Source organism: Emys orbicularis, chromosome 5 (genome assembly GCF_028017835.1).
Source record: "Emys orbicularis isolate rEmyOrb1 chromosome 5, rEmyOrb1.hap1, whole genome shotgun sequence".
Classification (NCBI taxonomy): domain Eukaryota; kingdom Metazoa; phylum Chordata; order Testudines; family Emydidae; genus Emys; species Emys orbicularis.
Window position 1 is genome coordinate 72,814,219 of NC_088687.1, and position 26,764 is coordinate 72,840,982.

General features: G+C 44.9%; 1 protein-coding gene across 1 annotated transcript in view; it reads right to left on the bottom strand.

Moving 5' to 3' along the window:
- Positions 1-26,764, bottom strand: part of NEK1 (NIMA related kinase 1) — a 72,333-nt gene that overhangs the window by 37,440 nt on the left and 8,129 nt on the right. The window contains exons 5-15 of the mRNA XM_065404788.1: positions 26,609-26,692; positions 24,934-25,001; positions 24,715-24,801; positions 23,409-23,463; positions 20,740-20,940; positions 17,569-17,629; positions 13,912-14,069; positions 5,613-5,672; positions 5,248-5,307; positions 5,072-5,119; positions 4,899-4,973 (exon numbers count right to left, since the gene is read on the bottom strand). Of these exons, the coding sequence (XP_065260860.1) occupies positions 4,899-4,973; positions 5,072-5,119; positions 5,248-5,307; positions 5,613-5,672; positions 13,912-14,069; positions 17,569-17,629; positions 20,740-20,940; positions 23,409-23,463; positions 24,715-24,801; positions 24,934-25,001; positions 26,609-26,692 (957 nt within the window). The remainder of the gene's footprint in view (positions 1-4,898; positions 4,974-5,071; positions 5,120-5,247; positions 5,308-5,612; positions 5,673-13,911; positions 14,070-17,568; positions 17,630-20,739; positions 20,941-23,408; positions 23,464-24,714; positions 24,802-24,933; positions 25,002-26,608; positions 26,693-26,764) is intronic.

The following is a 26,764-nucleotide window of genomic DNA, read 5'->3' on the forward strand; positions in this document are numbered from 1 at the left end:
CATGCCGGATAATTTTGTTCTTTATTATAGCTTCAACAATTTGCTGGATCCTAAAGTTAGGCTTACTAGCCTATAATAGGGTGACCAGACACCAAGTGTGAAAAATCAGGAGGGGGGTGGGGGGGTAATAGGAGCCTATATAAGAAAAAGCCCCAAATATCGGGACTGTCCCTATAAAATTGGGACATCTGGTCACACTAGCCTATAATTGCCAATGTCGACCTACTTTCAAGTGCAGATCAGGATAAAGTAACCAAGAGACACTAGGGTTGTTTCAGCTGTTCAACTTAAGGTGGTCTGAAGGAACTAAGTGGGTCACCACGTTCTTTATGTTGCAGAGGGAGCGCCAGGGCATCAAAAGCACATGTGCAACTTCTGTTGTACACGGCTAGTGAAAATATTCCAAATTGCAGTGCTGGGGTGCCGACACACCATGAGTAGGATATATATTTTCAGTATGCAAAAACCAAAAAAAGTGTTATTTGGATTTAATTACAAGTGGATGGAGAAAGACTGATGTAGTTTGGTCAGAGGTTTGCCGTTTCTGCAATTTCACAGCATTATCACAGACTACTTAAGCAACTGAAGTTGCAGAAAACCTCAGTGCTAGTAAAAGCCATACACAGTGGAAATCCTGCTCAACTGACTTGTTATCAGGGCCGGCCTTAGGGAAAATGGCACCCTGGGCAAACTTGCATTTTGGTGCCCCTGGCCCCTGAGAGTGTGGTGCCCCCCATTGCCCCTGGCCCCCCATGGGCTCCCCACCCTCCCTTCCCCCCTAATCCCTGCACTGTGCTCCCTTTGTCCCTAATGCCTGCTCCCCCTCCTGCACCCATAATCCCTATACCCCCTTCACTCCCAATCTCTGCCCCCCTCCTGTGCCCCCAACCTCTGCACTGTACCCCCTTCACCCCAACCTCTGCACTATCCTCCTGTGCCCCAATCCCTGCACCATTTCACTCCTACCCCCTGCACTTCCCTCCTGAGCCCCTAACCCCTGCCCTGTGCATGCCCCCTTCACCTCAACCCCTGCCTCCCGCACCCCAACACCTGCCCCCTCCTGTGCCCCTAACCCCTGCACTGTACCCCCTTTGCCCCTAACCCTTACATCCCCTTCCTGCACCCACGTGGGGAAACTGACCAGATGCACAAAGCAGCTGGCATTGCTGCTTGCTCCCCCACTGGACTGCTGCTCTCCTCCCCGTGCAGTCGTAGGGGGCTGTGAGGGGGGGAGCAAGGAGCAATGTCAGGGCTTCCTGCATCCAAGTCACTTTCCCTGCGGGCTGTGTAAGGGGAGGACAGGAGAGCAGCAGCTCTGGATGCCTCAGCACAGCCCAGTTGGAGAAGTGACTTGGATGCAGGGAGCACTGGTGTGTGTTGGGGGGGGACTGTGTTGGGGGGGGGGAAAAGGGGTGTTGAGGGGAGTGTGTAGTTCAGACTCCTGACCATGAGTGCTTTCTTAAAAAGACAGTGCACTCACTCACTCACTCAGGCACACACACATTCAGACACAAGCAGCTGCCAGCAGCTCCAGACCCAGAGAGGCAGCAGCACACACAGATTCCCCCTGTCCCGTCATCCCAACTTAGTGGAAATTGGGTACACGGGTGGGATGGAGAGGAAGACCCCGCCATCAGCTCCCCCACAGAGCAGACAGGAGGACGCTCCCAGTCCAGAGTGGCCAGGGGCAACTCCAGGGAGGAACGGGGGGGTGAGGGGACAGGAACAGCAGCAGCTGCACATGTGGAGCAGGGCAGAGGAGGGGCACCCCTGCTCCAGAGGAGTCAACTGGATCTGATGTCTGGTCATCCAACTGCGCCCTGCAGCTCGGGTCTCTTCCCCCTCCCCCATGCTGCTGCTGCCTCTCGCCAGCAGGTCAGGTGGGAATCCAAACCTTGTGCACAGTGCCCCCTTGGGCAGGCCGCCAAAGGCCAGCCCTAGCTGTTATTACAGAAACGCTACTGTAATTTATGCAAACTTCAATGATATAAAGCGAGGGGATCATGCACTATTTAGCAGAGGATGTCTGAGATTCAGCTAGACTAGCAAAGTATAAAATTCCTGCATGTTCAACTAACCAGACTCCAGCACAAATCAAAAATCAGCTGAACTGTTGGAGAAGGCAGCTGATATCCTTCAGGATGGTTTCAGAACTTTAAAACATAAGAAAACAAAAACTGTGCTTTAAAAAGGGAGTAATTCCTAAATTTTTCAAAGCACAGCCAGTACCTTTTGTGATACAGCCAAAAGTAGAAGCAGAACTACAGCACTTATAGTACTCTAGAATTTTATCCAAGAGTAAGGAGTTAATGGAGCACCTCTATAGTGCCAGTAATGAGGAAAAACAGGGCAGTCAGTAGCTGTGATTATTTCAAAGTACCCATACATTTGCATCCTTAACTGGTGGTAAGACACTGCCCAACCCTACCTACAACAAATGGAAACTGAAGACAGTGATAAGAAGTACCTCACAATTAGCACATGTAAAGGGATTATTTCAATTCACATTTTTGGTTTATCCAAATATTCAAGCAAGTGATACATGCTATGGTTCTGGATAAGAGCAGTTTACAACATACGATTGCAAATCTTCTCTTGGCTTCTAGAAAGGAAGTGCATGCCACTACAAATCAGATACAGTACCAACATTGTTTGTAGAACGTCATTTGAGGTTTCATCTGGACTCATTAAACTCAATCTACAGAGAGAGATTCTTAAGGAACAATGATCAAAAGCCAAATTGTGCACACCCAGATGCAAGGTTTTCATGTGGAAAAGTGTCTTATTAAAAGACTACTGAGATAATTAATGGAAACCCAGAGTGATTACATCACAGACTGGTCCTCTGTCTTATTGAATAGAAGTGCCACCAAACATGTCAACCAGCTTTCAAGATGTCCTACACCAGCAATGCCTATTGCAAGCACCAAGCCTACAATACAACGGTAGACAGCGACTTGTGATGTTACCAGTGAGGCTCATGTCCCTGTTTCTACTACAAGTGACCTTGGCATTACAAAGCAGGAAGATGTTTCTGATTCAGTTACATCACCAAGTCCAGACCCTGATGTAATGTCAATGAGCTGTTATCTAGAGAGAAGATGTAAACCACCTCTCAGACTTATTTTGTAGCATGTTGTACATTTAACATATTTATTTCTTAATATTTTAAGAATATTTGATTTGTAACTTTATGTCCTTTTACATTTAAGGGGGCAGGAATAAGTAGTGTAAAGGAAAACAGCAGTATTTCTTTAAATAGTTTGTAAGCCCTCTAGCGGTGCTCACCATTTTTTAGGTTTGGAAAGAGGCCAGCAATGAGAGTACCAGCATGTATATAGCTAGGCCTTGCATGTTTGCATATAGTGAGTAAACAGTCATGTGGGACGAAGATGTGCCCATGCAGTTTCCTCACATTCTTGTTCTGTAAAAAGCAAAACACACAAAACCTGATCACGGTGATCCATCCATGTCTCATATCTAGCAGTGAAGCCTCTGTGTTCTGAACAAGCTATAACTAGTAGAAAATACAGCCCTTCATTTGTTTAGCAATATAAATTGCCATGAACACCTCTCCACTACTTTGATCTATGCACTGAGAGACAGTCACAGAGTGTGCCTGACTTCCCACAACAATAATGTTCTCAGGTAACTACCACCCACTAGGAAAGCCCCACAAGCATGCAAAACAGAACTTTCTCCGGATGTAGACTACATAAGTCACTCTTACAAGAGTGAAGAACTTTCCAAAAATTAATCAACTAAAATGAGTGCATCAAAAACTTAGCCTAATTAGTTGACAAAATAATGAGGGAAATGAGCTATTCCACCAACATCACTTCTTTTTTTAAAAAGTAAAATAAATAAAAATAAAATACCAGGCGCTAACATAAGCTTCACCATCATGACAGCCTCCTCCATCATTTCCTAAAACCCCAGACCTTCATCCTAATCTTAAAAAGTGTCCTAACCAAACTAGGCCAAAAAAAATAAAAATAAAAATCCAAACAAGATGGCCACTCTACCAGCTCTTAACCATCACCTAATGTCTGATTTTGTTTTATTTTAAACAGCAGCTCCAGCTCATCTCAACCAAAAACCCCTAAACAAACCTCTTCTAAAACTCCAGTATCAAAAAATTAAAATAAAAGCCCTACTAAATACTTGACATTTCAAATGCTTTACTGTTTCTTTCTTTTCTATATCTTTAATAAAAGTTAAAGGAATTTTTAAGACTGTATTTGCCATAATAGGAAGCAAGCTACAGCCTCTGCATACCAAACCCCAAACACTGTTCAATGTTAAACAGTAACTAAATTTATTTAGCATCTTTAATCTCCTATATTCCATCTAAATTAATACAACAGACCTCACCTCTTTCAGAACTAATGCAAAAAACTTTTTTCTTCACTCTCAACTTTCTCTCAGCACGTTATTTACACAAACACTTGCTACTGATAAATTAGGCAAACTATTTTTCCTATGGACTCGAAAGGCAGAAAGGAACAACACAAATCTCTCATAGGGGAGGGGCTCAGATACTATGTTGTTGGGAGCCATAAAAATACCTAGACAGAAAATTATGAGGCATTTGAACAAAGAGAAGGTGGTTGTTCCATGCATAGATTCAGTATAGAACAAGGACAAGAGGGAGGAATGGGAGAAGGAAGGAAACAAATGGGGTGTGTGAAAGATGATACAAAAATTTGATGGAACACCTTAGAAATCAGAAAAGTGTACTCAAATGCCAAGAAGTTGGGTATGTGAAGGGGGCCATTATTCAGTATCGCTAAGACTGTTCATAGATTAGTACTGGGGGTAGCCCCACATGTAGATAAGCATCTATCTGTTCTGGAAAAAACAACATGCTATGGAAGATAAATAAAACTGCTGCCAACCTTAACTTCACCACTTCCACCTGAACTAAGCACATTTCTCCAGCCTTGTTCCCTGGCTCTGTTTATCCGTTCCATCTGGAGAAGACAAAAAAAGGGAAATAAAAGTTCAAGGATTCATTTTTCTAATAAAAATTCAATTTCACCGTTAAAAATAAAATTTAAACATATTTTACCCTTTCCTTTTCCAGTCTTCTCATCTGCTCTGCCTTCAGTAAACTGATCTGAAAATTTGAACAGTTGGAATATTAAACTATATATTCTGAGGTAATTTATGACATACTTCACAAGGGAACATTTTATTATTTAAACATCATTGTAAATAGAAAAAAAGCCAAAGTATTTTGTCTACCTGGTCTCTTTGTCGCTTTTCCTTCTCAAGTAATTCGAATCTTCTCTTTTTTGCAGCTTCCTGAAAAATGTGTGTGTGTGTGTATATATATAAAAAAATATATAAAAGAGAGAGAGAGAGAGAGAGAGAGAATGAATGAATTTCTCAATTTAATCAATGAACACTACTTTCAGCAAATTTAGATCAAGAAAGTTAGTACTCCAGTGGCAGAGGCATGCCCAGGAAGGCAAAAATTAAGAAGTTAGAGGGTGTTTGGAGGAAAGAAATAAGGAGGAAAGGTTTGGAGGTTTTATTATGCATTTTAAAAATCTTTTTGTTTTTGTTTTTGATGTAGCTTGAAAACAGGTAGATGGGCGTCTATATACCTCAAACATTTTCCTCCTTTCTTCTCCTGGATTCATTTTCTTCATTGGAGTTGGATGCACCTAGATAAAAGGTAAAAACTACATATTAGGTATGTCAGTGCATGGTACTTTCTAGATCCCAAAATAACAGGAAAGTGAAAGTCAGGAAGTGAGAGAGCAATAATTTAAAAAGGAACAATATTTCACAATGCAGCTTCATCTATTATTCAGAAGCGTGCCTGAAACAGAAGATGCTGTTAAGATCTAGGGTGAGGTTCTATCTGGTCAAAACAAATGAGCAAATACTTTTAAAAGCTCAATTTTATCTTTCCTGTTTATTTCCCTTCCCTGAGAATATCAATGCCCACTGATCCTCTATGCCCTCCTCCTTAACAAGTTAAAGGTCCCTGGAGATGTCAATCACAGTGCTCACTGGGAAAACAAGTTGGCCTCGAAATTTCCAACTACAGATTTTGTTCAAACTATAGTTAATACTTTATTCTTATGTAATAACACTGCTAACTGGTATTTATGTACAGTAGAACCTCAGAGTGACAAACACCAGAGTTACAAACTGACTGGTCAACCACACACCTGCTTTGGAACCGGAAAAGACAGTTACCTTTTCTGTAACTGGTGTTCGAGATGTATTGCTCATGTGCATTCCACAATAGGTGTGCATGCTTGCCACATGCACCAGTGCTGGAAGTTCTTCCCCTAGCAGTAGCCGTAGGGAAGCGCCCCAGCGACCCCTGGAGTGGCGCATCAATGGCACAGTATAAGGGGCACTGCGCACTCCCCCCATCCTCAGTTCCTTCTTGCCAAACTCCTCCAACAGAGGGGAAAGAGGGCGGGATGTGGAATAGACATGAGCAACACATCTCAAAGAACACCAGTTACGGAAAAGGTAACTGTCTTTTCTTCTTCGAGTGATTGCTCATGTGTATTCCACAATAGGTGATTCCAAGCTATAACTGTTGAAGGTGGGTAAGAGTTCACAAATTGTCAGGACGAAGCACAGCCCTGCCAAACCCGGCATCTTCCCTGGTCTGGGAGATGATCGCATAATGCGAGGTGAAAGTGTGAACTGAAGACCATGTGGCAGCCCTGCAAATGTCCTGAATGGGGACATGGGCTAAAAAGGAAGCTGACGAGGCTTGCACCCTAGTCGAGTGTGCCCTCACAATTGAGGGCGGAGGGATTCCCGCTAGGTCATAACAGGTACAGATGCACGAGGTGATCCAGTTGGAGAGCCACTGAGTGGAGATTGGCCGACCCCTCATGTGTTCGGCCGAGGCAATGAACAGCTGCGAAGACTTCCTAGTCCAGTCCAGGTAAAAGGCCAGAGCCCGTCTCACATCCAGCGTGTGGAGGCGGCGCTCTTCGCTGGACGCATGTGGCTTGGGCCACAGGACCGGCAGGAAAACATCCTGACTCATGTGGTAGGCAGAGACCACCTTTGGGAGGAATGAAGGATGCGGGCAGAGCTGGACCTTATCTTTATGGAACACCGTGTACGGGGGCTCTGTCTAGCTGACATGATCGCCACCAGGAAGGCAACCTTTCACGAGAGGTGCGACCAGGAGCAAGTAGCTAACGGCTCAAAAGGGGGACCCATCAACTGGGCCAGCACCAAGTTCAGGTCCCACTGCAGGACTGGGGGCCTAACGTACGGGAAGAGACGATCCAACCCTTTAAGGAATCAGCCAGTCATAGCATGGGAGAATACTGTGTGCCCCTGCACCGGCAGGTGGAAGGCCGATATGGCCGCCAAGTGCACCTTGACGGAGGAGAGCACCAGGCCTTGGGCTCTAAGGTGAAGGAGATAGTCCAAAACGAGCTGGATTGGGGAAGGCACAGGGGAAACGCCCTGCTGAGCTGCCCACTGGGAAAACCGAGACCACTTTGCCAAGTAGGCCCGGTGCATGGAGGGTTGCCTGCTTTCCAAGAGGATGCACTGAACCCCTTCCAGCACATCCTTTCCTCCCAGCTGAACCATTGAGCAGCCACGCCGTGAGGTAGAGTGCTGCTAGGTCGGGGTGGAGGCGGCGGCCCTGGTCCTGGGAGAGCAGGTCCGGGCGGGACGGCAACGGCCACGGCGGGGCGACCATCAGGTTTGTGAAGGTCCTGTACCAATGTTGCCTGGGCCATGCTGGGGCAACCAGGAGGACCCTGGCCCTGTCCATCTTTATCTTTTCTAAGACCTTGCTGATCAGCGGAAAAAGGGGGAAGGCATAGAGAAGCTGGCCTGACCAGGATAGGAGGAAGGCATCTGAGATAGCGCCCACTCCCAGCCCCCTCTGGAGCAGAACCGAGGATACCGGTGATTCTGCCGAGTCGCAAACAGGTCCACCTGGGGAGTTCCCCACTCTTGGAAAAGCCTGTGCACCGCCTCTGGGTGTAGAGACCACACGTGCTGAGAGGAGAAGTCTCGGCTCAGGCGATCCGCCCACGAGTTCCGGGCGCCCTGTAGGTGGTAGGCAAACGTTGTGGGCTATACAGAAGTCTCACGGACGCTGCCAAGGCCTAAGGGCTTCCTGGCAGAAGGCAGAGGAGCGGGCCCTGCGTTGCCTGTAGATGTAAAACATTGAGGCCATGGTGTCTGTGAGAACCCTGACCACTCTGCCCTTCAGGTGCGAGCGGAAGGCCACGCACGCCAGCCAGACCACCCTGAGTTCCTTGACGTTTATATGCAAGGCAAGGTCCTGTGCAGACCACAGACCTTGGGTCTGAATGTCCCCCACATGGGCTCCCCACCCCAGGTCCAATGCGTCGGAGACCAGCTCCACCAACAGGGGCTTGCCCCTGAACGGGACCCCATGGAGCATGTTCCCCGGGGAGGACCACCATTGTAGGGAGGCGAGCACTGGCTCAGGCACCGTGAGGACCTTGTCCATCCTGTCCCTGGCCTGGGAAAACTTCGAGGCCAACCAGAGCTGGAGGGGCCTCATCCTGAGTCTGGCGTGGCAAACCACATACATGCACGCTGACATGTGACCCAGGAGCTGGAGACACGCTCTGCCTGTCATCACAGGAAACCTTGTGACTGTGTCAATGAGTCCTATCAGGGACTCGAATGTCTGGTGGGAGGGAGGCCCTAGCCGATGTCGCATCCAGGACTGCCCCGATAAACTCTATGCGCTGTACCGGGACTAACAGGCCCAGAGTGGCGCACGTGGACAGGAGGAGCATGAGATGATCCCACACCTGCGACTGGGAGCTGCCCTTGATCAACCAGTCTGAGGTAGGCCGCCACCACAGACATGCACTTTGTGAATACCCTGGGAGCAGTGGACAGGCCAAATGGGAGGACCATAAATTGATAGTGCTCCTGCCCAACCATGAAATGGAGGAAGCACCTGTGCCCCTCAAATATATGAACGTGGAAGTACGGGTCCTGCAGATCAAGGGCGGTGTACCAGTCCCTGGGATCCAGGGAGGGGATGATCGAGGCCAGAGAGACCACGCGAAACTTGAGCTTTACTATGTACTGGCTCAGGCCTCGCAGGTCCAACATGGGCCTGAGCCCCCCTTTGGCCTTCAGGATAAGGAAATAGCAGGAGTAGTAGCCCTTGCCTTTGAACTTCACTGGCACCACTTCCACCGCTCCTAAGCCAAGGAGCCGCCCCACCTCCTGCTCGAGCAGGGCCTCGTGAGAAGGGTCCCCCAGGAGGGACGGGGGCAGAGGGTGGATGGGCAGGGTAGAGGTAAACTGGAGGGTGTAGCACCGGGAGAGGGTGTTGAGGACCCAACGGTCCGAAATCAGCCGCGACCACTCTGGGAGAAAAGCACACAACTGGTTGGAGAAGGGAAGCTTTAGTGCTGGTGGATCCCTGGCGTGAACTGGTAGGTTGCCCCCGGGCATCCTGTCAAAACTGCCATTTTCTTGCCTGTTTGCCCTTGGAGGGCCCAGGCAGGGGGGCAGACCGGGACTGCCTCTGTGGGCATTTTTTATAGTCCCATGACTTTTTATAAGGGGGCTCGTATTTAGAATGGGTGGCCTGGGTGGGAGCCTGCAGCGGCTTAAACTTAGGTCTAGCCGGAGCCGGAACATAGAGGCCCAGTGTCTTAAGCGTAGTGCGGGAATCTTTCGGGCTGTGCAGCTTCACGTCCGTCTGTTCCGCAAACAGGGCCTTCCATCAAACGGGACGTCCTGCAAGGAGTTCTGGTGTCTGGGCTGTCCAGTGAGGCACAGGAGCCACGACGCCCTCCTCATGGACACTGCGGGGGCCATGGACCGTGCAGACGTATCTGCCGCATCCGACACTGCCTGCAGGGTTGCCCTGGCAGCCGCTGTACCCTCCTCCACCAGAGCCTTGAAATCCTTCCTGTCACGCTCCTGGAGGGAGTCCTTGAATTTGGGCAGAGAGCCCCACAGATTGAACTCATACCGACCCAGGAGAGCCTGATGGTTTGCCACCTGTAACTGGCAACTCGAGGACAAATAAATTTTCCTCCCAAATAAGTCCAGCCTCCTTGAGTCTTTATTTTTTGGAGTAGGGGCTGGTTGGCCCTGCCACTCTCTGTGGTTGACCGACTTGACCACCAGGGAGTTGGGAGCAGGGCGGGTGTACAGATATTCATGCCCCTTGGCGGGCACAAAGTACTTGCATTCAGCCCTCTTAGAGATGGGGGGCAAGGAAGCCGGGGTTTGCCACAAGGCATTTGAAATTTTTGCCACCCCTTCGTGGAGTGGAAGGGCCACCCTGCCCGGTACCGAGGTGGATAGGATGTTGAAGAGGGAGTCCGAGGGCTCCCCCACCTCCTCGGCCTGAAGGTTGAGGCTTGATGTCACCCTTTTCAATAGTTCCTGGTGGGCTTTAGAGTCCTCTTGCGGAACAGAGGGGGGAGGGGCTGTAATCACCTCATCAGAGGAGGGTGAGGAGGTGGGCGCAGTACTTTGCATGTCCACCAGTACCGGAGAACCCACCACTTGGTCGCCCTCCGGGCACGGCACCGAAAATGCGCATTCCACCGACTCCTTTCTCAGAGGCTAGGACAGGGAGGCCGACGGCCGTTCCAAGGTTCTGGCCACCGAGTGAGCCCCCCCGGGGGACAGCGTCAGGGGCCACGGGGCCCATTGGTACCACGGTGCTGGCCACGGAGCCCGGTGCCACTGCACCTGCTGTGGCACCGGGGGAGGAGGCTGATCAGCCTGACTGGCCTGTCCCATCGATCGACGACTACGAAGGGAGGCTGGGCTGACGTACGACCTGCCGCTGTCCCTGGACCAGGAGGAGTGGCGTCGTCGGGAACGGTGCTGACCACGAGACCGCGATCCCGATGTGGACGAATGGTACCACCAATAGCAACTGCTCCGTGATCGGCTCCGGCGGGCAGATCTGTGACGGCGATCAATGCCCAGGACTGCGGGAGCAGTACCATGGCAGGGTCCTGGAGCGAGATGACCAACGGGAACGGCATCAAGGTTCGTGTTGCGACTGACTACGGTAGCCCCTCGGAGACAAAGACCTTCAGTGTCATCTGTCTCGGTCTCAACGGGGCCTGCTCCTTGAGGCAGAGCGGTTCCTGAAGCCCCTGTCTGTCTGTCTGGGTTCCGACTACCTGGTGTGGGTTGACGGTGACCGGTGTGGACTACGCATGGGACAGTCGCTGAGCGGCGAACAGCGTCGGGAACATTCCCTCGACCGCAAACGATACCGAGCCGGGGCAACTGTGGAGATCCCAGTGGTGGCTTGCGTCTGGACCGCAGAGCCAGTGTTGGCGGTGCCCCTGGTACAGGCATGGACATAACATCCTGGGCCACTTGCAGGGCCTCCTGCGTGGAGGGCATCCGGATATCTGTGGAAGCCTGCTCCGAATGGGCCAGGCTACTCCGCTCGACCTGAGTCGGAGGCCTAGAGGCTGATGGGGACTGAGGACTGCCCAACATGGGTCTAGCCTCTCCTGGGGTTTTGCTCTGGTGCTGCAGCGGAGAAGGCCTCTTCTTAGCCTTCAACGCCGACTCCATCAGAATAGCCCCGAGGCGAATGTCTTTCTCTCTTGGTCTGAGGCTTGAAAGACCTGCAAATCTTGCAGCGATCACTGAGATGGGTTTCACCCAAACAGCGTAAAAAGTCCGTGTACAGATCACTCACTGGCATCGGCCACCTACAAGTGTAACACGACTTAAAACCTCAGGCACGGGGCATGCCCCGGCCTGGGTGAACTAAACTAAACTAATCTAACTACTTCAACTACAGGCACTACTACATTGAATGAACAAGAGTTCTGGAGGGAAGCTTCAGACAAGCTGGAGCAGAGCAGTTCCGAAGCATCTTCACTGGCGGCAAGAAGGAACTGAGGGTGGGGGGAGTGCGCAGCGTCCTTTATACTGCGCCATGGAGGCGCCACTCCAGGGGTCACTAGGGGGCTCCCCTACGGGTACTGCTAAAGGAAGAACTTCCGACACCGGTGCACGTGGCAAGCATGCACACCTATTGTGGAATACACATGAGCAATCACTCGAAGAAGTACGCAATCAGGCAGCAGCAGAAACAAAAACAAAAAAGTAAACGCAAATACAGTAAGGTACTGTGTTAAACAAACTTAAAAAAGAGAGTTTAAAAAAAGATTTGACAAGGTAAGGAAACTGTTTCTGTGCTTGTTTCATTTAAATTAAAATGGTTAAAAGCAACATTTTTCATCTGCTTAGCAAAGTTTCAAAGCTTTATGAAGTTAATGTTCAGTTGTGAACTTTTGAAAGAACCACCATAACAACGTTTTGTTCAGAGTTACAAACATTTCAGAATTACGAACACCCTCCATTCCTGAGGTGTTCTTAACTCTGAGATTCTACTATATTTAGAGACATGTGCTCTTCTGTTTGTTGGAAAAGGGTCATGGTTTTGTGATATAATCTTGTCCCCTTGGCTCCCTCTGTTCAGGCAAGCAGATATTTAAAACATATACTTTGCCTGTCACTTTATACAAGGCCACAGTCAATCACTGAAAGAAGCAGGAACAATATGGTAGAGTTCCACTTATTGCAGGCACCATTGCTTTGAATTTCTTCACTTTTGTATACACAATGTAGTGTTTTACTTTTAGTTTTATTTTAAAGTGAAACTTGAATAGATTGAGTCTTCAAACAGCATGGCTTTGCCAGATGTATCTATCACTCTGGCCCCATTCCACACCATATTGCCAATTTTCTTCTCGAAACACATTTTTATCCTCCTTCTACTTTTCAAATCCATTATTAAGATCACAAATTCCATTAAAATTTCATACACAGAATTTGGTTTTGTTCACAAAATCCAGTGGTACCCCCTTCAAAACATATGGAACCTTTTAAAGAATAATCAGTTGAAAGGACAGTCTAACTAGCTTCCTAATTTTGTTTTGCCAGGATTTTGTTACACCCCTCCATACAAATGCAGTTGCTTTAGAAGAGGATCTACTCATTTAGAGGTACCTTCCTCCTCAGTCTAGTTCAACTTCTGCATTCTCTGAAGAGCCCAGTACATTATGGGCATGTATTGTGTAGTAACACAGACAATTTGCTTAGATGTGCCATCTGTTTGCCAGAAGCTGGGAATGAGCGACAGGAAATGGATCACTTGATGTTCTGTTCATTCCCCCCTCTGGGGCACCTGGCATTGGCCACTGTCAGAAGATAGGATACTGGGCTAGACGGACCTTTGGTCTGACCCATTAAGGCCATTCTTATGTTCTTATCTACTGATCACACTGTATGTTTAAGTTTGAAAGTGCTAAATATGGAACAAGTAAACTTACTAACAGAAATAGATCTGAACATCAAATGGATTAACCAGAAAAATATCTAATAAGTAATAATACCAAGCTCTTATATAGTGCTTTTTCATCAATAGATCTCAAAGGGCCTTACAAAAGGAGGTCAGTATCATTATCCCCATTTTACAGATGAAGAAATAGAGGCACAGAGAATACTCTGAATAGTGACTATTAAAAATAGTTCAAGGGGCTCTGCAAACTTCACTTGTAAGTTACTGTATTCCTAAGACTGTCTACCACAAAATGAGGTTACTGAAACCATTCAAGCTGCAGCCAACTTAAGTAGCATTCCAAACCAAACATTCTTGGTATTCTCCCAAGTTCTGCAACATCTGCTTACAAAATAAGAAGAAATAAAACAAGGCATATATTTGGTTTACCTAAATGCAACTATTTCCTGTGTAGATGTGTGTCAATACAATAGATGTAAATGAAAAGCAACTATAATAGGATATTAGTGGACTAGTATTTTAAGTAGTTTAAGTAAGGTAAATCAAATTAGTTAATGAAAACAAACTTCTGGAATTATGTACCTTCATTATTACCACTCCTGTGTCCTCACCTGTCTAAATTTAGCTAATGGTTTCTTCTCATGAAATTTTTTAGATGCGTCACCAGATTTCTTGATCATTAAAGGCACTCCATATTTTGCAGCAGGTTTAGTAATTTTCTGAGCTGGCACAGCTGAAGCACAGATTTGTCCTTGAGCTGGTCTTTTTACTAAACAACAAAGGAAGAAATATGAATTGTTTGTCTCATAGTTAAACTTACATAACTGGTCTTCTTTGGATATTGTTGCAATGCTGTGTCTCAAGTTACCTGACCTGTTATCAAGACAAAAGTCTCAGACTACATTCAGAGTATTCATTTGAGAAAGGGGCACAACTTCACTCCAAGCCTTCCCCACTTTCATTAGACAACTACCAAAATAGCATCTTCTTCCCAGTTGATATTTCCCCTCCAAAAAGTGAAAATCATCTCCTCTCCCCACAGAAGCACAGCAAGAGAAATTTCAAATACCCAAAACGCCCAGCCTAGGACACAAATATGCTCCAGTAGTGTCTTCGCAAGTCTTCCTCTCCCCCTCCAGCAATTTAAGTTGTTTGAATAAACTAGATGCAACTGTATGAAGCCCATAGGATACTCACTTACACTGGTCTCTACAGTAGTTGGGCTTGTATGCAGGACCAATACTAGAATATATTTTAGAACATGTACTATTTTGCCAACAGTCAAAATATGCTTTGGTTGAGATATAATTTCTTTCAACATTTATTGCAACACTGTATAGAAGTCTTTTTTTTTTTTTTTAAAAACACTTTTTTAAAAGTTGAGTCTGAAGAGGTCCAGATATCATCTCTTTTTCCTACCAAACACATAGTTTAAGAGAGCTGTGTTTGCTATGTGTTTGGTGGGAAAGAGAGATGATCTTATCTAGGTCTCTTCAGACTCAAAAGTGCCCCTTAAACTCTACCAAGTTTAGAAATTTCAACTACACAAAATTTCGAGCAGAAAGAAATTTCTTACCTGCAGTTTCTCTCCTCATTCATAACAAATGGGTAATGCTTCTCATCTACGGAATTCCTATAATTGTATTCCTGTCATTTATCAGATTACTAGGGTGGGCTAAAACGAGGACAGAGACTACTAACAGAATGAAAATCATCATGTACAAAAATTCTCATTCTGGTAAACAGCTTCTCCCCTCAAATCGTAACAAATGTCAAGTAGCAGATGTGATTCACAGAAGTTGGGAGGGAAGGAAAAAGCAAAATTTTAATTACTACAATAGAATAATAAGGAGAAATAGAAGTTTTCCCATATAAAGCAAAAGTCTCATAATTTAAGGAATTACTTAGGAACTCTGTAGCACCTTACTACCAAGTGATACCTTCACAGAGAAGCGGACACCTACTTTGCAAGTCTTCCTTGGATGAGTCTCTTCCCACAATACCATTAGAAACATGTGGAAGGTCCTTAATTCCCTCTATGAATGGTCACCCAGATACCTGACATGCAAACTAGTGCAGTATTTTAACATCTTGCCTACAGCAACTTTGAAAGCTTAAGCCACTGGCATTTTGTATGGAACAGCATGAACAGGATACAAATGGCGTGTGCTTACTTGAGATATCTTTAGAGCTCTAGGAATGACCATTTGTGTAACCTTCCCAAAGGAGTACTTAAGATTGGAACCAAATGATGGGAGAACTATTTCTCAAGAATTGTGTAAAGAAAAACTTACCTTGTGCAGAAAGATTCCTGGAGCTAGAAAAATAACAACCTTATTATCATGATAACTACAGTGTTAATACGTAGACAAAGAAACTAATTCCAAACCCTGTCTTTTGGAGATAATGATGACTAGATAAATCTGCACCTGTCTTTCCTAATCTGGCTAGTCTGATGAATTTTGACATCTGATACTAAGATGGGGAGTCCAATATACCTGTATAAAAAGCTGCTAGGGCTGGGTATTTGTTTTTTTAGGGTGATTGGTTGTATGACTCCAATCAGCCATCCTGGAGAAACTAGTGTAGCTCAGATGACCAGAACTTTGATTGTTATTAATTAGTAGTAGTAATAATTACAGGCCAGGGCCACTGTGTTGAGCACAGTACAAACTTAACAGACAGTCTATGCCCCAAAGTGCTTACTGTTTCCCTTCAAAGGAAAAATAAAATGAGACAAAACTCATCCAGGAAATTTCATTCATTGAGCTGGTCTCATTACCAAAGTATATTAATGAGAACAACAGAGTCCCTGCTGAACTACACTTCACTTTTAAGGCCTAAGCTGTTAATCATAGGTGGACCAGGTGCAAATGAAGGAATCTCTGCTTCAAAAAGTCTTCTTTCTGCAGATGCAGCAGAGGTTCCTTGGCTGTTTATCGAGTACAAAAAGCTGGCCTTCTGGGCCTGAGAAGCATGATTTAACCTCTTACTTTATGTGGACTGCCTTGAAAGGCAGTAGATTCTTCTTTGCCTGGCACATGATTTTCATTGCCTCAGAGGAACTCTGATCTCCACTTACTCCTAATCTAGACTAATTCTTAAGATAAAGGTAAACTCGGAGGCACTGCCATTGCTCCATCTCAAGCCAAGGGCAGTAGAGAAGGAACTGAGCGAGGGTTGGTCCCACAGTGCTATGTAACAGCCAGGGACGGCACAAGATGGGGCCAGTGCATGTGCGAACCAACCAGGCACTGCTACTGAAATTCTCTGATCGCAGGGATGCAGATTCACCTGAAGTGGAGCATCCACAAGGACACTGCTCAAAGAAAAACTCCCATTTTAACTATATAATGAGAGTCAGAAGAGAAGTTTGTTGGACCCTAACTCTGGGATGCAGCCTAAGATCAAAGCTGCTACATGTCGGAGACCCTGCATGACCATACTGTGCAGAAGCTGGAACCACAGACGATCCAATCCTGACTGGCCATTGGGAGAAGTCTGTTTTATGGGGAGCAATGAGCATCAGATCCTTTGCATGTGTATTCGGTTCATTAATTGCTAATAAATATAGATTAAGGGTATTACTGTGTGAAGGCTCTTTCACAGGGAAAAGGTCCAGCTAACCCACGGAGGGCCACCAGGCCCGTGGAAGGGGGAGATGCCCTACATTGTTCTGGTAACAGTGCTGTACCAGAGAAACTAGAGGGTTAGACCCTCAATGCTGCAGTGATTCCTCTCATTTGGAGAGAGTGGGAGGGGAGCTGCAAGATGAAGTCAAGTCACTACTGCATAAAAACAAATAAAAATTGAAGTTGTAAGACAAAAAGCAGTTGGGAGAAATTGAATCACCAACTTGTTCTGCCAGAGGCAGAAACTCTGGTGTCCTGAGTTGAAAGGCTCAGACCTGGAGCCTCCAAGCAACAACACTGGACCACCTCCAAAATTCACAAGTGTAAAGTATTACCAATTTGTTATGAATGAGGAGAGAACCTATGCAGCAGAAATACTGATTAATCCCTTGATTGATGTTCAATATTAGCAATCTGCTTACTTTTGAAAATAACGTGGCAAGAGTAAAATGTATCTTTAAAAGTAGAGGCTCATTTTTAGTTTTAATATGTAGGTTACACATACATGCTTTCCTAAAAAGCTATCTATAGTTATTTCCAGGTTGTTTTGGTATCAGGTCAAAATAAATCCCATATCTGAATACAATCTATCCTACTGCAACTGAAGATAACTGCAGAGCACTAGTGCATATTTACCTGGTGCTACAGGGGCGTCAAACTTGTGGAACACTTTGTGACTGAATTCGTCTGCAATAAGCTAAACAAAAGGCAAAGTTATTTTACTACAATTTTTATGCATGCACCTGCAAAAGATTAAAGTGTTTCAAAAGTCTTCACTTTCCTTACATAAATGGGGGAAAACACACACACAGATAAAGCCTTCTTAGAAAAAACATAGGGAATGCACGTGAAAGTAAAGGTTGTAATTCAACTTTATTTGCAAACTTTGGTCTTAACTCTGTTAAAACTTACATACATGCCTAACATTATATACTGTGCGATGGAATCAGGCAGCAGCAGAGACAAAGGAAAAAAACCCGCAAATACAGTACAGTACTGTGTTAAACGTAAACTACTAAAATAAATAAAGGGAAAGTTTAAAAAAGCTCTGACAAGGTAAGGAAACTGTTTCTGTGTTTGTTTCATTTAAATTAAGATGGTTAAAAGCAGCATTTTTTCTGCATAGTAAATTTTCAAAGCTGTATTAAGTCAATGTTCAGTTGTAAGCTTTTGAAAGAACAACCATAATGTTTTGTTCAGAGTTACAAACATTTCAGGGTTACCAACTAGTTCCATTCCTGAGGTGTTTGTAACTCTGAGGTTCTGCTGTACTTTTAAATGGAAGGAATTTTTAAATTATTATTTCTTTAAAAACATTATGGGCATCTGTCTGCTTCCTTGTTGTTTATACAGGTCTTGTCTTTTCAAGAAGGAAAAAAAACCCGACTATACATGGGAAAACAGCAAAACTGATTACGCAAAGTGCTGTCAAATGCACAAATACACTTACAAACTGAGAAAAATTATACATTCAGATCTTTAGATATTAGTAATTACTAGTGTTGGTACAAGTTTTTCAGATACTTTTTTTTTAAATTCGACATCCCTTCAATTGATTTGCACAACTTCCAGTGAAGGAGTCCCATCATCCAGTCCCCTCAATGGACCCAGTAGGAAATACTGCCTTTAGAATATGGTAAATTACTGCTAATTAACTCATGGCTATTCAGACCCCCATTGAAAATTCCAAACCTATGCTGGCCTCAGGAAGCAAAGTCAGATCACAGGAACAAACAGGGTAACCCTTAGACAGTTAAGCCCCTAAACAGTTCTTTAAAAAACTATTTACAATATTTGCTCCCAATGGGGATCTACTCCCCATTTTAGCTCTAAAAGAAATTCCACGAGAATTTTCAACTCCTGTAAGAATGCAAGTTTAAAAAGTTCATTTGGAATTTCAATTTATATACGAATTAGATTTACACATCTCCAAAAAATATATAAATAAATTAAATCAGTATTGTTTGCCATCTGCTATTCTTGTTAGTATTATATTAAAACAACAATATAAAGATTATCACCCAAATCGATCATGGAATTCCACATGGACAGAGGCATGTTGAACAATTTCCTTAGACTTACTCCTATGTCCGTTTAAACCAGGGGTCTCAAACTCAAATGACCAGGAGGGCCACATGAGGACTAGTTCATTGGCCCGAGGGCCGCATCACTGACACCCCCCCTTCGCTGCCCCCGGCCCTGCCCCCACTCCACCCCTTCCATGAGGACCTGCCCCGCCCCCATTCCAACCCCTTCCCCGCCCCCATTCCAACCCCTTCCCCGAAGTCCCCACCCCAACTCTGCCCCCTCCCTGCCCCCAGAGGGTGCAGGAGGGGTGTAGCGGGGGCTCAGGGCAGTGAGTTGAGGTGCAGGGTGCGGCAGGGGCTCAGGACAGGGAGTGCAGGAGGTGTGCAGGGTGCGGCAGAGGGATCAGGGCAGGGAGTTGGGGTGTGGGGTGCAGGAGGGGTGAGGGGTACAGCAGGGGGTCGGGGTTCAGGGTGCGGCAGGGGGTCGGGGTTCAGGGTGTGGCAGGGGGTCGGGGCAGGGGGTCAGGGTGCAGGGTGCAGGAGGGAGTGCAGGGTGTGGCAGAGTGTTGGGGCTCAGGGCAGGGGGCTCAGGGCGGGGGGTTGGGGTGCAGCAGGGGGTTGGGAGTGCAGGCAGGGGGCTCAGGGCAGGGTGTTGGGATGTGAGGTGCAGCAGGGGGCTCAGGGCAGGGAGTTGGGGTGCAGGAGGGATGTGGGATGCAGCGGGGACTCAGGGCAGGGGATTGGGGTGCAGGCAGGGGGCTCAGGGCAGGGAGTTGGGGGGCGGGGTGCAGGAGGGCTTCGGGCTCTGGCCCGGAGCCGCTTATTAAAGCGGCTCCAGGGTGGCAGCGGCGCACACCGGTGCCAGGGCAGGCTGCCTGCTTCCCTGCCTGCCCCGGCCCCGCGAAGCAGTTGGAACCATGTCCCTGCGGCCCCTGGGGGAGGGGGATGCAGGGCTCCGCGCGCTGCTTGCCGCTCCTCCAGGTACCTCCCCCAAAGCTCCCATTGGCCGCGGATCCCCGTTCCCAGCCAATGGGAGCTGCAGGGAGGCGGTGCCTTGAAACCAGGGCAACACACGGAGCCCTCTGCTTCCCCCCTCCCCCCGGCCACAGGGACGTGATGCCAGCCGCTTCAGGGAGCGGCGCGGGGCTTGAGGGGGGCAATCCCGTGGGTGTAGTTTGCCCACCCCTGGCCTGGAGGTAGGCCGGGTGGGGCGGGCTGCTTGGTGGGCCGCGTGTTTGAGACCCCTGATTTAAACTTTCCTGGTTGCTTTAAAAACAAAAACAACCAACCCTCCTCACCCCCCCCCCTCCAAACCTGGTTAAGTCTTAAATAGTCACAAAGCAGTTCATTTGCTACTAGTAGGTTACTGAATTCATTGTCAGTCCCATGTCATGGATAGCCACATGATCAGATAAATCAAAGATTAACTACAAGTTTAACTATACATTCACACAGGACATGATGCACTTAAATTAAACAACTGAATTACTGAAATTCAGGAATAGAAACAATACTTCAACATCTTGAAATGAAATTTGTTGGTAGTTCATTTTACTGGTATAGTGAGTATGACTGTTTGCTAAATATAGCAGTAACTATTTTTCATCAAAATAGATACAAGTTCTTTACTTTCTATTGTAGTATTATTGGAAGTAATTTCTCATGAGTATCTTATATTCTAAATCTGTATCTTATTATAATAAAAAGTGCACATGGCTGAATACTGCACAATAAATAAAAGGAGCAGAATTATTAAGCTATTTTAAAATAATTTCCATACCTGTGGTGTAAGAAATTTTTCCACCCGTTTGGCTATAAAGATTTTCTCCAATATGGAGTTGACTGATGGTCTATCCCTAGGATTCCTTTTAAATAATTGTGAAAGCAGATTACGTAAATCATAAGAATAATGCAGAGAAACAGGAGGAAAAGATCCAGAGATTATCTTCAGTACCAGGTTTTTCATGTTACCAGCTTCAAACTATAATTACCAGAAAGAGAGAAATTAGCATACATTAATATTTATACTGTCATACTGGCACAACCACAAAGGACTTAATTTACATAAACATACCAAAATAATAAAAAATAAAAAATAAAAAAAATTATGGTACTTCTATTTAAATATTTGAAGGGCCCTTATCAAAAGGTCTTTTAGATCTCAAATTTGCTCTGTATTGAGTAATCTGATGCTAAATACTTTAATTTTATACAATTCTGCCACACTAAAGAATAAGACTAATTTTTGGATTCTAAAAGTGTTTTGTGCTTTTTGCTAGCTCTGTATCTACAGTTAACCAATAAAAATTGTTCCCAGAGCTGGGCAACAGTCAATGGTAATGCAAAACAATGTTTTGGAGTAAGATGCATATAGTTTGCTAGCCTCCTTCCTTTTAGTTCACAAGATTGTCAATCCTCTTATGAAAACTCCGCTAGGAACAAAGGATAGTAAAATACCTCTAGGAACAAAATAATAGTAAAAGGTCTGTGTTCACTTAGGGCCAAAACCTGAGAAGTGTTGAGATTTCAACATGAGCTGTAGGTACTCTGGCACCTCTCTGGAATTCACTCTAATCAACAATACTAATTAGACCCCAGGTTTGGAAGCAAACTATGATGAACAACGGTTAAAAAGGGACATCACTTGAAATCCAGTCTATTAAATTATATATACACACCGTATATACTCGATCACAAGCCGGTTCGTTTAGAAGCCAACCCCCCGCCAAGATGGATAAGTAAAAATGGAAAATTTTTATGACCTGTTCATAAGCCGACCCTATAATTCAGAGGTCAGCAAACTTTGGCTCCCGGGCCATTACCTCGAGCATCCGCAGGCATGGAGGTAAACCTAAGTAAACAAAGTGTCCCAGCACGCCAGCTGCTTACCCTGATGGGCCAGGACAGCAACTGGTGGGGAAATTTTTCGGGGGAGAGAAGCTGGGGGTCAGGGGAGTAACACCTGTGACCACCCCCCACATGACCCCACCCCTAGCCCAGGACCCCCACACTCTCCCCATCCCATCCCTTCCCACCTTACCTGGGGAGGATGTCTCTGGCCTGGCTGGAGCTGCTCCGGTGGGCCAGACCAGGCGGCGCGGCCGCAGCATGTTCCAGCGGACTGGGCCGGGGAGCTCAGCCGCAGCATGCTCTGGCGGGCCGGGCGGTGCGGCCACAGCATGCTCTGGCGGGCCGGGCGGTGCGGCCACAGCCCACTCTGGGGGGCAGGGCCGAGCGACACAGCTGCAGCCTGCCAGCCTCAGAGCTGCAGCTGCTTCGGAGGTGGAGGGAGAGCAGCGTGGCCAGAAGCAGAAAGACTCTGGCCCCGCCTCTTCCCTTCTGGCTCTGCTGGTTATGCTGCCTCTCCTTGCTCCCTCTGTTGTGGGGAGGGGCTGTGTCCCACCTCTCCCTCTCTATACCCGTTCATAAGCCGACCCCCTTCTCTGGTGCTTCCCTTTTTTACTAAAAAAATTCAGCTAATGAACGAGTATATACGGTAAATACTTTCCAGTACCACATCTGCCTCTGAAGCCCCTTTCCAAATTTTGTCATTTTACAATTATATTTTCCTATTTTTAAAAATGTCTCTCTCCCTACTGTTGTCATGTCAGTGACCCACCAAACAGGGAAAACTGATTGACTAGACATGGGAAACAGTGATGGATTACACAAGCTAACTGAAAAATATTTTTCCTCTAATCTCTTTCTGTTACAGTAATTTTAGATAAACAGTTTCAGACAGAAGTGTGATTTTTTTAATGACAATACCCAAACAAAATCAAACATATTAATTTCAATTTTATCTAAAATAAAGGGGTGGAGTGGGATGGGAAGGTAAGGAAGAGAGCAATATACACTAACAGGAAAAGGATAGTCTGCAAAAAAGAAACTGCTCTTTAGAGGCTTTGCAAGTAAGGTAGAATATTAAAAAAACAAAACAAAAAAAACTAGGAAACAGAAGACACTTGCCTGTCCTTTTTACCATTTCTGCATGCTACAAAGGAAGCTCATTAATGCTACTGCACCAGAGATACAGACTGAATTCACCAATAACTAATTAAATGTAAAGTTCACAATATTGCTAGGAAAGGAACGTTACACTTTGCTTAATGCACTTTTGCTATCATACTTGCTACTTTTGTTGCTAAAAACATAGTTTACTGAAAGGAAGGGGAAAAAAATGTGTTGCTAAATATACTGCACAGATGTGCAGGACAGCAGTCAAACAAAAAAAGTGAGGGAGGTTGGCCAACAAAGATCAGCAGCAATGTGGGGGAGAGATGGTTACAATAGTAAAGTTAATTTCAAAACTAATCACATACCATGATAAGCCCTGCATCAGCTCAAATACAATATATCAGTCTGAAATTTGGCAATGGACAAAATAATGAAAGAGGTATGTTTGTAAAACAGAGTAATAACTCCAAAGTATTTTAAAGTTTTACTTACTGCATGTTTAAGTGTGCACATTTCATAGAGAACACAACCAAGAGCCCATATGTCACTAAACAAAGAGAACAGACCTGAAAAATTAGTTTTTACTCCAAAAATACCAAATTATCTAAAACAGTGATCCTGTGGTGCGCGAGCCACAAGTGGCTCTCTAATGCGTCTCCTGCGACTCTTTGCAGCACAATATATAAAAACCATTGTGAGATTTAATTATTAACCAAATCAGAATGTTTTTACTATGTTATTAACCAATCAAGTTATCAACTTGCACTAAGTTATTAATATTTGCCGTGAGAATACATATATAAATAAATAAATAAAACAAACTAAATATTTCCCTTGTCATACTGTTTAAATATGAATAGTACTATAGTAAATGAAACAACAAATTCACGCTACTATGGCTCTTCTGGGGGTAATGTTGATCCCAAATTTGGCTCCTGAACCACTGAGGTCTGAGTATCACTGCTCTAGATGTATGTTCTTGAAACCAAGTGATAGAAATTAAGCATTTGTGCATTTTGCAAGATGTACTAGCTTCCTATCTATTTAAAAAACAAATGTGTGTCTCTTCCAAACAAAGACAGCACCAGATATTTCGGCTCCAGACTCTCTTTATGTAGGAATCAATACCACACTTATCACCATGATATCTGATTTAGACAAATTGGATAAGTGAATGGTGGGAGAAATCTTTTTTTAAGAGATGCAAGTACCACAGATTTTATGTCCTACACAATTGGAAATTTCTAAAGTATTTAAATACACCTCTACCCCGATAGAACGCTGTCCTCGGGAGCCAAAAAAATCTTAACGCGTTATAGGTGAAACTGCGTTATATCAAACTTGCTTTGATCCGCCAGAGCGCGCAGCCCCGCCCCCCCGAGCGCTGCTTTACCACGTTATATCCGAATTCATGTTATATCGGGGTAGAGGTGTATTTTAAAAGTGCTGTGGGCTTTTTCCTTTTTTTTAATTTCAGTTATTTAGACAGTTTTAGAAGCTACTGCTTCTAACAATGGTGGCATGAGAAAACGGCCTCTATGGAATAAGACAGCACTACATCGGACCCAATCTAGTAACTATCAGTGAGCTACAGCACAGACCCTCATATGTTTAATGAAGTCCGTTATTGTGCTTGCGCATTCACTCAGATTTTTCCAACCCACGTAGTAAAGTGCACAGCATGCTGGAGATCAAGACTGAACTCTTTACTATTGCATGAACAGAATAGCTCTACATTTCTAAATAAAATAAATCAAAATGAAAAAAGTCAATTATTAAGTCAAATGTTTTACAGTACCTTTTATTGTTGTAAGGTTTGTTCTGACAGATTTCAGGTGACAAATAGTATGGTGTTCCTATGCAAGTGCGAGCCAGCTCTACAGTACTAGAATAAAAAAGGAAAACTAAAAATGAACGTTAACTAACTTACGTAAGTTACATAGTCATGTAGCATCCATTTTTGCTAGATCGATCTACTCATATTAATGTATATAGAGCAGCACTGAATGAGTGTTACCTGTTAAGAACTCTAGCTATTCCAAAGTCTCCCAGTTGTATTGTTCCATCTTTGGTTAAAAATATATTCTAAATACAGGGGGAGAGGGGGAGAAAAGTCAGTTACAACTCAAGTGCAAGAACAAAAGTATTTAATTGTACAAAAAAGTTACACATGGAAATGTAAAAATAAAAATAAAAATTGACATCTTTGCCTATTACTTGACTGGGGGGGAGAGGGGAGGGTGTAGGTGGTTTGAAGGGATGCCTAATATTAAGCATCCGCTTCACTGTATCACAAAGAGAGTCAAGACATTTCAGTTCTATATACTGTACTCTCCAAATACAGTCACGTCAGGGGATAAGCAAATGTCTTTTAGACCTTGTCTACACTGACATGCTAAATCGGCGTCACTGCAATCAATGCAGCAGTGTCAGTTTAGCAGGTCTGGTGAAGACGCAGTAGGTTGATGGCAGAGCGCTCTTCTGTTGACTTCAGTACTCCACCTCCCTGAGAGGCGGAAACTAAGTCAGTGGGAAAAGTATCTCCCGCTGACAAAGCATAGCGTAGACACCGAGGTGATTTTTTCAACACCCCTGAGCAATATAAATTGACTTAAGTGGCAGTGTAGACCAGGCCTCAGTCTTTTTATGACCAATGTTTTCATCCTTCTAATGCTTTCCCTTCTCTGCCTGCTCTGTTCTTGTAAGCAGGCACTTCTAGAAATATACAGGTATCCTGCTCTGAAAGATTCAGAAAGCAGGAATCTGATAAAATTTCAGTAAACCTCTACCCCGATATAAAGCGACCCGATATAACATGAATTCGGATACAACGCGGTAAAGCAGCGCTCCGGGGGGGGAGCGGAGGGGGACGCTGCGTGCTCCGGCAGATCAAAGCAAGTTCGATATAACGCGGTAAGCTTTTTTGGCTCCCGAGGACAGCGTTATATCGGGGTAGAGGTGTATTTACCAGCATAAACTGGCAGAGAGCAGGGAGAGACAATAAAATATACATGCATATTGTGTTGGTGGTGGTTTGTAACCCATAGTAGACTAGACTTTAAAGATGTTTCAGTCTTCATTTTGTAGAGCCTATATACCTAACTTTTTTTTTTTTTTTAAATAAATAACTGTATTAAGGTCCTATCTATACAAATAGAAGCCATGTAGTAACTGTGTCCCATTGCAGCTGTATTTGTAGAGCAGAAGAACCCACACAACCCAAGCATGAAAGTGTTCCTAACAGCTCTTTTTCTTGATTGTAAAAAACAATGTCATAAATAACTCAAAGCTAAAATCCAGTCCCAAAAATCTTCATTGAGCAGGTGCTACTGGTTATCTTAGTATTTAATATAAAATTCCAGAATGAAACTATTTTTAAAAAAAGTTATGTAACTAGGGATTTAGCCAAACTGTACTTAACTACCACAGGAATGTTTTGTATATTTAGATTTAAAAATAGATGGAACACAGGTACCCTGTGGCATTCTGTTTGTGTTCATTTGTGCAGCACATCTTGTGCAGCAGACAACAGGGTCTGATTCAAGGCCCACTGAAGTCAATGGGAGTTGGGTAGTTTTACATAAGACCAGGTTATTTCCCCTACCTGGTTGGGAGATAACAATCAATCAATAAAATAAAATAAAGTATAATCACTCTACTGTAATTCAACTTGAAGATACCATCCAGCATACCTGTGACTTTATATCTCGATGCAAAATTTTTCTGTCATGTACATGTTTTAGTGCTAAACAAATCTGTACAAACCAATCCATGATCTAAAAGTAACAGAGAAAGGTAGAGTTAGTGTTCTGTATTTATTTATACACCCACATGCAGTTTTCAAGTCT